Here is a 12,472-nt window from a genome sequence, read left to right on the forward strand (position 1 = left end):
TTTTTTTTTCTATAAATTCTCCTCCCTGCCCAGAAAGTGGTGATATGCACAAAATATGTAAATCGGCAAAAACAAAAGAAGAAGAACGTTTAGGAGGGCTGTTTGAAAGTGGAGATTTACAGTAAAAATTTACTTTGATTTTTTTAAAAATCTCCACCTTTGACCAGCACCAACCAGTGGGTGTCTGAATGTGAAAGTGAGAGCCAGAATGTGAAATTGAGTGTAAATTTACAGTAAAAAATTACTTTAATATTGATCTGTTTGTCACCTAAACCTATCATATCTTTTCTGAATATATGGATTTCACCACTGGAGTCATATGGATTACTTTTTTGCTGCCTTTATGTGCTTTGTAGAGCTTCTAAGTTCTGGTCACTGTTCACTTGCATTGTATGGACCTACAGAGCTGAAATATTCTTCTAATATCTTCATTTGTGTTTTGCAGAAGAAAGAAAGTCATACACATCTGGGATGGCATTAGGGCGAGTAAATGATGAGAGAATTTTCATTTTTGGGTGAACTATTCCTTTAATGGAAGATTTCTCTCCCATCAGTAGGGAGTGGGACGTCTACAGCACTGCTTCACATTACATTTTTGTGTTTCACACCTGTACTGCAAGTTGAATGACTACAAACAATTTTGGCCAGTTCAGTGTGTAAAAGTTCTCAGCAAAATGATCATTTACACACCCTCATGGCTTTCTAAACCTGTATGACTTTTTTTTCTTCAATGAAACACAAAATTAGAAATTGTGAAGAATGTTCATTCTGCTCTTTTCTGTTCGATGCAACAAAAGCACACGTTGATCAGACCCTGTCACGTTAAAAAAGCCAATATGGCCAGTTATTTTATCTATTTTTGCTCCGCTAATAAAAATTGTTCCAAACAAATCCAAAGCAGGATCAACCCTTGCATGACACTGACAAACACAGACAAGTGGAGTGATACAAACAGTGAAGCGTCCCAGACAGTGGTGTTATATCAGTTCTCTTGGAGCGCCACTTTTGCATTAGTGCACCAGAACTAACTGTTGATATTATAATGAATTCTATTTTCGTGTTCCAACTGATAGCTATTGTATTTTATATGTCATTTATAATGTATTGTATTGTTTACAGGATAAAGACAGCTCAGGAGCCACTGTCTTGCATCTAGCTTCTCGCTTCAGCCATCATGAGATCATTGATTGGTTGCTGAAGAGTGGGGAGGGGGATCCTACTGTTGCCACGGATACAGGGGCGCTGCCTGTTCACTATGCTGCAGCTAAAGGGGACTTGCCCTCGCTCAGGCTGCTATTGGAACACAGCCCAAAGTAAGAGTACACAGTGTATAATAAATGGCACACGCCAGTGGATTTTTAAAATTGATGTATATTTGCAATTTCTTTCATCCAAGTGGTTTTATAACATTGTTTAACAATGTTTGCACATATCAACATTACTTGGTTTGAGTGCAATCTCATAAAATGATTTTTTTTTTTTTTTTTTTCGGGGCAACTGTAATGCTTATGGCTAGAGATTTGTAAAAATCACAAACCCTATGTATGAGCAATAGTAATAGTGATTCTCAGCTTAACAAACACCAGTAATTATATCATATCCAATATCCAGTCCATCTCACTCTTTTTAGATGAATAATTGTCAAGTCCTTTAGAAAAGACTAGAGCTAAGCTCAAAAAGCCATAAAGATTGTAATAATTTGAAAAACAGATATGATTACCCCTCATTTACTGCTGTATATGAGGACTGTCATGTTTATTGCTGGAGACTTTGCACTAGAGCCTTCTGCCACGATCAATGTCTGCTGTCATTACACTGCTGAGACAAGTTAACCATTGCTGGATGTCATTGATAATTTTATTAAGTGGTGGTAAAGCTGTTCATGTCTATTACTCACATACACATGCCTTACAGGAGGGTGTTGGTGAGGTTTTTTCTGATTAATTTTTTTTAATGATTCATATAGATAACAAAGAAAAGCAAAACATATATTCACAGAACATTTCAACATTTAACCCCACTATTACCCCTCCCAATCCCCAACCCCACCCTGACCCTCAACAACATCCCTGTGGTCACAAATGATTATAGACACACACACAAAAAAAACAAAAAAAAAAAAAAAAAACCCACAAAAAAAATAATCACACAGATTTAAGACTAAACTCTCTCTCACTGCCCCTCCCCGAGAGCGCTCCAAAAATGCCAAATAGCTGCCCCATTTCCCATCAAATTAATCCCATCTCCCCAGCATTCTACATGATGCTTTCTCGAAAGCCGTCACCCTCCCCATCTCCGTGCACCATTCTTGAAATGAGGGCGCTCCAGCCAACTTCCATCCCCTTAAAACAAATTGTCTGCTGATCATGACACTGGTTAGAACACAATTGTTTATGTGTTTATCTCCTATATTGATGACCGCCCCATCTCCTAAAATACAGAGTCTGGGGCAAAATGAAATTTGAGTGCCCCATACATCACACTCTGAACCTTCAACCAAAATTCTTGGATCTTAACACACCACCAAAAAACATGTGTTGTGTCTCCATCTTCTGATTGGCATCGCCAGCAGGTGGGTGTGTCTTTAAGACCAAGCCTGTACAATCTAGAGGGGGTCCAACAGAATCAATGTAAAATCTTGAATTGCATAAGGCACACCCTTGCATCTCTAGATGCAGACTTGACATTTTTTAGAATCCTAGCCCACACTCCTTCCTCCAATACCAAGTTTAAATTTTTCTCCCATAATCTCTTGACAGAAGTTAAAGCTCCATCCCCAGACTCTGAATTAGCACTGATGCCTCATGACCTTTTCCAAAAGCAGTAATCACCACTCCCAGAGTATCTGCTGCTGCTTTAGGGTGGTATATGCTACTCCCAAAAATAGTAAAGAGCAGATGGCGCAGCTGTAAATACCTAAAGAACTGAGATCTGGGAATCCCAAAATGTTGAACCAAATTTTCAAAGGATCTCAACACTCCACTCACATATAGGTCACCGAGTGTATTAACCTCCCTCACAATACACTCTGACCAGCAGAAAGGGGACTTATTAATACATAATTTGGGGTTCAACCATATGCTCGAGGCAACATTTAAATAAATGTCCAAATTAAACACTCTGGACACTTTTGTCCATACCGAGTGCAAATGAGAGATAACGGGGTGTAACTTTTCCGATTACTTTGTTAGAAAGGCTTTGCAATGGCGAAATAGGGGCAAGAACTTCCTGTTCAATACAAAACCAGGGAGGGGCTCTCTCAGGAGGAAGTGACCAATGAGCCAAATATCTGAGAACAAAATCTTGGGTAGGCCTAGCCCACCTTTGTCAATCAGCCTATGCAATGTACTGAAATGTAATCTGGGATGTTTACCATTCCAAATGAAGGACTGAAATAAGAGAGGTGGACATCTACAGGGAGAGATTGTAGCAGGTAGTTGAATTTTGGAATAAAATTTATTTTAATAACATTAACCTTCCCAATCATAGGTAAATGTAATGAAGCCCACCTGTCCACATCGCTCGAAAAACTTTTTATTAAAGGGTCAAAATTAACTCTAACTAAATCACACAAATTTGCTGGGAATAAAATGCCCAAATACTTAATGCCCTGTTTGGGCCACTGGAAGGCGCCCAGCTGAAAAGCCGTTACCAGGCAGTACGCTGTCAGAGCCAAAGCTTCGGATTTAGACCAATTGCCTCTTTATCCTGTGAATTTAGAAAAGGAATTAATAATTCTGTGGAGGCAAGGAATAGATCTAGTAGGGTCGGAGACGAATAATAAAATATCATCTGCGTAAAGCAAAAGTTTATGCACCACACCTCCTGCCGCCACCCCTGGAAAATCATCCTCCTCTCTTTTCGTGGCTGCTAATGATTCCAGGGACCCTGCCGGGTGCCCCTATCCGCAGTAAAATAATCTGAAATTAATCCATTTGTTTGTACTGCTGTTACCGGGTATAAAAGTATTCCCGAACCTGTATATTTCCAAAATCTTAAAAAGATAATCCCATTCTACCATAAGAAACGCCTTTTCGGCGTCAAGTGAGATGTCATCGACCGGGGTCTGATCATTCGCCACTGACCACATGATATTGATGAAACGCCTAATATTATCAGAAGAGCTATGGCCCCGAATAAACCCCACCTGATCAATATGTATAAGAGATGTCATAACGTCTAGCTGGATCAGGGAAATTAGACGGTAACTCTTACACTCACTTGGACTGATCCGGGCTTGTGTCATGGTTGGCGGAAGCTTTCCATTCTTTAATGATTCTGTATAAACTTCTAGCAAAAGTGGAGCCAGTTCTGTAGCATAAGATCTAAAAAAATCAGTAACAAGCCATCTGGCCCCGGAGACTTGCCTGTAGGCAAGGCCTTAATTACCCCACCAAGCTCCTCCCAAGGTTATCTCAGAATCAAGATAATTTTTTGCTCAGTTGTCAGTTTAGGAAGTTGTAATGTTTCCACAAAGTTTCTAATATCTTCATCAGTAGATGAAGATGTGGCACTATAGAGATCAAGATAGAATTCTTTAAAAGCATTATTACTATCAATGGCCAAGGTAAATATTTCACCACCAACAGAATTCACTGAGGGAATGGTAGAAAAAGACTCTCTGTTTTATATATCTAGCCAAAAGTTCGCTGCTTTGTCCCCCGACTCAAAGTATGACTGTCTTACCCTGAATATGTATGACTGAATAGTCAAAACTCCACCTTCCGTGACAAAATAGTATTATATCTGTATTTCAATCGGGTCAATTCTCTGAGGCCATTAGATGACATTTGGCGCTTCAGCTCTGCTTCGACACTTTAAATATTCCCTTCCAACTCCACGAGTTCTTGTGCTTTGAATTTTTTTGGTGAATGATGCATACTGTATGATCGGGCCCCTAAGAACCGCCTTAAGTGCCTCCCAAGCCATGTCCACAGAGGATACTGAGAACCAGTTGGTCTCCATATAAACATTGATTTCAGCCTTTAGCATTTTTTGGAATTCAGGATTTTGCAAAAGGGATACAATTAAGTGCCAACTATATGATTTATTTTTCTCTGTATGTGGCAACACCTGTAAACACACCAGGGCGTGATCTGAGACTAAAATGTTTCCAATTGAGCAATCAATGACAGATGAAATGAGGGACTTTGATATAAAAAATAAAATAAATCTATTCTAGAGTATATCTTATGGACTGATGGAAAAAAGTTATAGTCCCTACCAAATGAGGTGTTTCCACCCCATATCTTACCAAATTTTTCAGCTTCCTGCGGAGAAAGATGCGTTTCTTGAAGAAACACTATATCATATTTCTTACGCTTAAGAAGAGAAATAACCTTCCTTCTTTTTATGGGGTGCCCCAACCCATTCATGTTCCAGGTGGAGAGAGACAATCCACTCATATTAACATGTGACATTTTGACATTGCTCAATTTCCTTATACAGTCAAATGAATGTTCAGTGAGCCGGCCCATTCGACTGCTACGTGAGTGCAATAAATGACCTAATCACTCCAATGTCTTACAAGAAATACTCCACAAAACAAACTCCAGCCAATAGGAGGCATTAGCACAAAGAATGTGCTGATTCATCCACAACACTGTCCTGAAGGAGTGTTATTCCACAAAACAAACTCCAGCTGCTAGGAGGAAACAGCACAAAAAGAAAAAAAGGCACTTAGTTCCTCGAACAGTCAAGTGAATGTTCAGTGAGTCAGGCCCAATCGGCTGCAACGTGAGTACCACAAAATAACTTATTCCATTGACTTTATGAAGGACAGTGCTTGCTGTGGGCATGTGAATGTTTTACGGTTATCCTTAGCATCTATTCTCAATTTGGCTGGGAACATCAGTACAAAAGCAACCTTCCATTGATGTAAGAGTTTCTTGCATTCCTAGAATCGATCACGTGTCTCTCTTGTTGAATTCGCAAAGTCTGGGAACAAGAAAATGCTGTGGTTCATCCAAGAAAGCCTCCCTTTACTCCTCGCCTCGCGTAACACGAGATCTTTATCGGATGATCTCAGAAATTTGGCCAGAATTGATTGGGGTCTGTCTCCCTCAGCGGATTGCCAAGCCGGAACACTGTGAGCTTGCTCGATTTCCAGTTTATGGCCTGTTATGTCAAGCATACTTGGAAACAGCCCGTCCAGGAATTGCATCATATTCTGACCATCTGCTCCCTCAGGAATTCCAACAATAAGGATGTTATTCCGCCGACTCTCCATATCCTCCAGCTTCTCCCAGATGCGCTCCAAATCCACCTTGGTCACTAGCAGATTAACAGCTAATTCCCTCTCCGATGACTCGATCCGTTTCTCAACATCCCCCACTCTTGTAGTCACCTCAGTGAATTTAGTCTCCTTGGCAGTGATCGACCGACATATTACAGCGAGATCCTCCAAGTCAGCAACGACCTTCGTCAGCATTGCCGACATGTTCAACAATTCTCACCGAATTTGCCTCACTTCTGCAGCCAAATCGGCTCCCTGGCCCACGGCCTTGTCAGGGGCGTCAGTTTGAGCACGTAAGTGTCTTTTAATGTCTCCAGAACCCAAGGATTTTGAATTCTTTGACATATTGTCTTCCTAGAACAGTTATGGAACAGGGTGTATCGAATCTCACCGGTTTATGACAATAATAGTGTTAAAATGAGCAAAGTGCGCAGAGCTCACCGGTCACACGTCTGAACCTCGCATGGCGTCACATGACTCCCTGGTGAGGTTTTTAACTAATAAATCAACTTGATAATGGCTTAAGTGCATTAACTAAAGTGACAAGTAGGGTTGGCAATAAGTCTTAGAGTAATTTTATAGAATTTCTTTTGACTGAAATTCAATGAAAAAAATGGTTTATACAGTATTTGGATAACCATGTGGTAATGTTTATTTGATAAATCGGTGAATTAAAGGTGCTGTAAATGATTTTAGCATTCTGAAGCTTTCACACAGTTGAATTAGCCACGCCCCCCCATTCCAAAACCCCGCCCTCCAGAAATAATTTTGAGACCAAAACTGAACAAAAGAGCAGCATAGTTTGTTCCTGTGGCTGTCAAATTCAACAGTGGCACAATAGCGTCCTCAAGTGACAAACAATATGAGTCATAGCCTCAATGATCTGCTTCAAATACAATACTATGAGAACGAGCAAAATGACTGAAGGATGAAAAGCGTCAAATGTCCGCGGACACATTTCAGTCTACAACTGTCACGGAGACCGGTGAGATATATCAGGATACTTATTTCATTAATATCTTTAAGGGAGTAGGAAAATGTTTTGCTTACTTTTCCATGAAAAAAATAATTTACAGCACCTTTAAATATTGTGAAATCAAAGTAAAGCCCTCCTGAAAAATAAAACTGCATAAACTAGCCTAAAATGCTTGCTCTTAACTGGTTGAAGCTAGTCTAGCTGGTCTTCCAGCCAGGCCAAGCTGACCTTCTGCTGGTTTAGCTGGTTTCCAAGCTTCCAAGCTTGACTGGCTTTACTGTACGTTTCCACTGGCGTGCTTTGAGCAAAGGTGTGCGAGCGTTTTCAGTTCATTCCTATGGAATTGGAGTGCCACACTCTCGAGGTGGATTTTGGGATTGACAGCGGTGCAGATCAAGCATGGGGAGCGGCTAAATGGATAAAACAAAGTTGAGAATTCTCCTTTATGCAACTGAGAAGTGTAAAACGCCAGGTACGAGCCAATCACCGTGAGATTAAAGGAGTGATGTCTGTCATAAGCGCTTCAACATGTGAAGATAATGCTGTAGTTTCTGCTGGATTCAGTGCTTTTATCACAAACGGACTTCAAATGATGATTGCATGCATACATTGTGACAATACTGTGGCTGGGTGAGCAAAAGTGTGACTCCAAATGGACGTAACAAATGAAGACTGCATGCATTCATTGCGAAAATACTCTGACTGGATGAAAAAGCACAATACATCAACAGTTTTTATAGGTTGGGCATTTGGAAATAAAGTTTGCATCTTTCTGACTGTAATCATGCATATTTATGATGATTATACACTATTGACCCACTGTGAACTGAAAACAATCACAGGATGAGGTCGCAATGGCATACTACGTACTACTCTTTTCTATTTCTGCCATAGACTGATGTGGCAGAAGCTGTAAAAGTAGTATTGATAAGCCATTGCGAACACAGCCCACAATCACTGTACCATGCCCAAAAGTGGCAGATCTCTGGCGTTGAGAGTGGCTTTGAGCTGAGTTTTCTGCGGCAGTCGAAACGTACAGGTAAAGCCTTGTTTATACTTTCAACTGTCACAGCAGTGCGACACTCCGCCGACTGCGCGCATACCTCCCCAAATTCTAGAGGTGTTTATACTTGACGCGCTCACCGTTGTGCTATTCTCTGGAATGACAGGGGGGCGGTTGAGAGAAAATGTATTCTGAATCAGCAGAAAGAACAGTGAGAAGAAGTGGTTTGCCAGAAAAAACAATAACAATCGCGTCCCACATGCATTTGCTTGATTTGGATGGTGGATCATTATTTTCATTGATCTGTGTTTCAATTTTTTGTGCTTTTAAGCGTTTAGTATTTATTTACCTGTGTAAAAACCTTGACAAAATTGTAATTAAAGCATCAAACTTTTTATTCAATATCCATTAAAATGCACCAGACAAATACTTGTATTTTTTACCTTAAAAATGCTTATAGTACAGTTGTGCTCAAAAGTTTGCATACCCTTGGAGAGTTGGTAATATATGTACCATCTTTAAAGAAAAAATGAGTGAGCAGGCAAAAAATATTTCTTTTATTTCTTATGGGATTCATATTCAACTGTAGGTTATAATAGAATGGCACAATCATAAAACAAAACATGGCAACAAAGAAAAAAATATTAAATGACCCCTGTTCAAAAGTCTGCATACCCTTAGTTCTCGTGCAGTCTTATGTAATAGTTGTCTATGAGGCCCCAAATTCTTGCAGGTGGTAAAGCTGCCCATTCGTCTTGGCAAAATTCCTCCAGATCATGCAAAGTCTTTGGTCGTTTTGCATGAACTGCACATTTGAGATCTCCCCAGAGTGGCTCGATGATATTAAGGTCAGGAGACTGTGATGGCCACTCCAGAACCTTCACCTTTTTCTGCTGTAACCACTGGAGGGTCAACTTGGCCTTGTGCTTAGGGTCATTGTCATGCTGGAAAGTCCAAGAGTGTCCCATGCGCAGCTTTCGTGCAGAAGAATGCAAATTGTTTGCCAGTATTTTCTGATAACATGCTGCATTCATCTTGCCATCAATTTTCACAAGATTCCCCGTGCCTTTAGAGCTCACACACCCCCAAAACATCAGTGAGCCACCACCATGCTTCACAGTGGGGATAGTATTCTTTTCACTATAGGCCTTGTTGACACCTCTCCAAACACAGCGTTTATGGTTGTGACCATAAAGCTCTATTTTGGTCTTGTCACTCCAAATTACAGTGTGCCAGAAGCTGTGAGGCGTGTCAAGGTGTTGTCGGGCATATCGTAACTGGGATTTTTTGTGGCATTGGCTCAGTAAAGGCTTCTTTCTGGCAACTCGACCATGCAGCTCATTTTTGTTCAAGTATCATCGTATTGTGCTCCTTGAAACAACCACACCATCTTTTTCCAGAGCAGCCTGTATTTCTCCTGAGGTTACCTGTGGGTTTTTTTTTTTGTATCCCGAACAATTCTTCTGGCAGTTGTGGCTGAAATCTTTCTTGGTCTACCTGACCTTGGCTTGGTATCAAGATATCTCCAAATTTTCCACTTCTTAATAAGTGATTGAACAGTACTGACTGGCATTTTCAAGGCTTTGGATATCTTTTTATATCCTTTTCCATCTTTATAAAGTTCCATTACCTTGTTACGCAGGTCTTTCGACAGTTCTTTGCTGCTCCCTATGGCTCAGTATCTTTACTCTGCTTTTGAGGCAGAGTAAAACTGCTGTAAACCAGTCGCGGTATTTTCCCGTCAACGTTCTCAGGAGGGCGTATGAAAACGCATTCTGTGGGAGACATTGATGCAAACATAGAGAGGATGCGCAACGGCTGAATGCGCTACACGGCTGTCCGTGTAGCGCATGATCATCGAGTGAAAACGTTCCGCTCATTGAGTAATGGCATCTCTAAAACTTGTATAATTCAGTGAACTAAACTTGGTCTTCATATAGAATGGACTTAACAATTTAAATAAAGGTAACTAGATGCAAGTACTCTTAACTCAGATTTGCTTTTTAGATATTGTCGTCTCTACTTTATAATATAAGTTGAATTGAATCAAATTTTGCGCTTACAATAACACAGCTCAAATAAAGATGATTATAATGGATTTTAGGTCAATCATTAAATAAACTTAATTCTCCACTGAATTGCATATATACATGTACTTCAGTTGCACATGCATAAGGTGAACTGAAAGAGTGGTACCAGGGTCCAACTTGATCAGTGGGGACACAGATCACCCTTAAGGTGTCATCACACGAAACAGCTATTTGCAACAAAACAACATAAACAATATTACAAAAGGGCTAAAACCACTATGAATTCTTAATAACAGCTTTTTTTTTCTTATTTAAATGCCCCCCTAATTTCCCTTTGAGCAAGGAAACGTAGTTCAATAATTCAAGCACAAGGAATTATGGGTATTTCCCATAGTCTCAGTTTTGTATTCAATATAATTACATTTTTGCAAAATCACTTTTACTTGCCTCTTTCTACATATCACTGCAGTTTTCTGGTGAAATATACACGAGAGGTGCTAAAACAGTTCACTTGCACACAAATCATGGGTAAAACAGCAGATTAACAGTTCATAAACACTTACTTTTCACTCTGTTCCACACACAATAATATCTTATAACATAAACACTTTTACTGTTATGCATGATTTGAAAGACAATACATTTAACACTAGCATTACATAACCACCTATATAAACAAGCTTACTCAAGCATGAATTACTTGCGGTGGCACAACTGATAGAGTGTTGGACGTTGAACCCCAAGAACTGGGTTTAAAACCAACAAAGACCGTGAGTTGACACGTAAGCCCAACGTATCATAGATGTGCCACAACATGACATGGCTGCTTTACCTATTGCGTATTTATCCTGTTAGGTTTAGTTGCTGGGTTTAGGTTAGGGGTGTCTGTTTTGTTCACCTCATATTTGCTTTTTTATGTCACTATTGGTTGACTTTGGTTGAAAGAATTAATTTTCAGTTAATTTCGTTTTCAAATGTAGCCTTGGGTACAGTATTGAAATCCTCTGACATTAAATATGGCACAAGAGTGACATACTAAAACACTGACAAAGGGCAATTTTTTGGGGATGCAGGCAACGGACCAAGGAGGATGTTTTGGTGGCACTGACAAAAAGTCACTATAGAGACATATCGTGATGAGTGTGTTGATACAAGACATAAACTATGTTTCAAGTCTTCTGAAGCCAAACAGTAATTTTTTGTGATGATCAGACCACAATTTAATTCAATATTCTATCCATCAAATCACTAATTTGCTAAGTATGCAGCAGTTAAATCAAATATAGCAAATACAGCTGTGATTACGGCACAGTTGCATCAAACCTTTAGGTGATGTCGTCTTTTGGGGTGGTAACCTGATAAATTTTAAATTCAGACAAACGCAAGACTGCTGAAAGTTTAATTAGGGATTTTTCATGCTCAATAGCTGATCTCATTCAGCTCTGTGTACTCTTGTCTCAATGGTGACTGTCAGTGATGCATTACACAAGTGATAAACTAATGAGGTAAACAAATACTGTCTGCTTTGCAGGAGTTTTATGCATTGTGTTGATACAGTGCTATTGGAGGGTAGAGATAACATTCTCATGTCCGAGGGCCCTGGGTTATGCCACATCGAATTGAACGGTTTCCTTTTCTAGTTATGGGGAGCGTCTCGAGGTCAGGGGTGAAAATTGTTCTCTGCAGTGGTGCTGTGTCATGATTGATTGCACCCCAGTTTAAGTGGTACTGATGTACACCCTGCAGTTGAGATAACACCATAGCCCAATAGTCTCCCAGTACAATGTAATCTATGGGTGGTCTAATGGGTTGTGAAGAGATTGACAACACTGTAGTGCAAGGTTTAATTGTGACACACCTCAGAGAGGCTGTTATTTGTGGAAACATAACAAAAGAAGTCAAAGTAGGTGTGTAGGTCAGGGCTGTGAAAGTCCATGGGGTGTGGGACCAATCAGTAATTGATGTCTCGGCGGTATGATGGTATATACCATGTGGCGGTTGAAATGTTGATTTTGGTCATACGGTGCTCAACTGATCTTACTCAGCTATGTTGCAGCATTCTGAAAGCTCAGGACCTTGTACATGCACTGGGAGAACAATGTAGCATATGAGAGATACAATGCTGCATTAATGGAAGCAGTGACAAAGCAGCAATGGAGCTGTAATGTTGTAGGCTGGATTCAAAAGCATTCTGTCCACATCGCCACAGATCAACATGTCAGAGCAAG

The 12,472-nt window shown here is 40.1% G+C and overlaps 1 protein-coding gene across 1 annotated transcript in view; it reads left to right on the plus strand.

Moving 5' to 3' along the window:
• The window catches only part of espn (espin), a 130,133-nt gene that overhangs the window by 5,117 nt on the left and 112,544 nt on the right, over positions 1-12,472 (plus strand). The window contains exon 2 of the mRNA XM_051670149.1: positions 1,120-1,313. Coding sequence (XP_051526109.1) covers positions 1,120-1,313 — 194 coding nt within the window. The remainder of the gene's footprint in view (positions 1-1,119; positions 1,314-12,472) is intronic.

Source organism: Myxocyprinus asiaticus, chromosome 33, assembly GCF_019703515.2.
Source record: "Myxocyprinus asiaticus isolate MX2 ecotype Aquarium Trade chromosome 33, UBuf_Myxa_2, whole genome shotgun sequence".
Taxonomy (NCBI): domain Eukaryota; kingdom Metazoa; phylum Chordata; class Actinopteri; order Cypriniformes; family Catostomidae; genus Myxocyprinus; species Myxocyprinus asiaticus.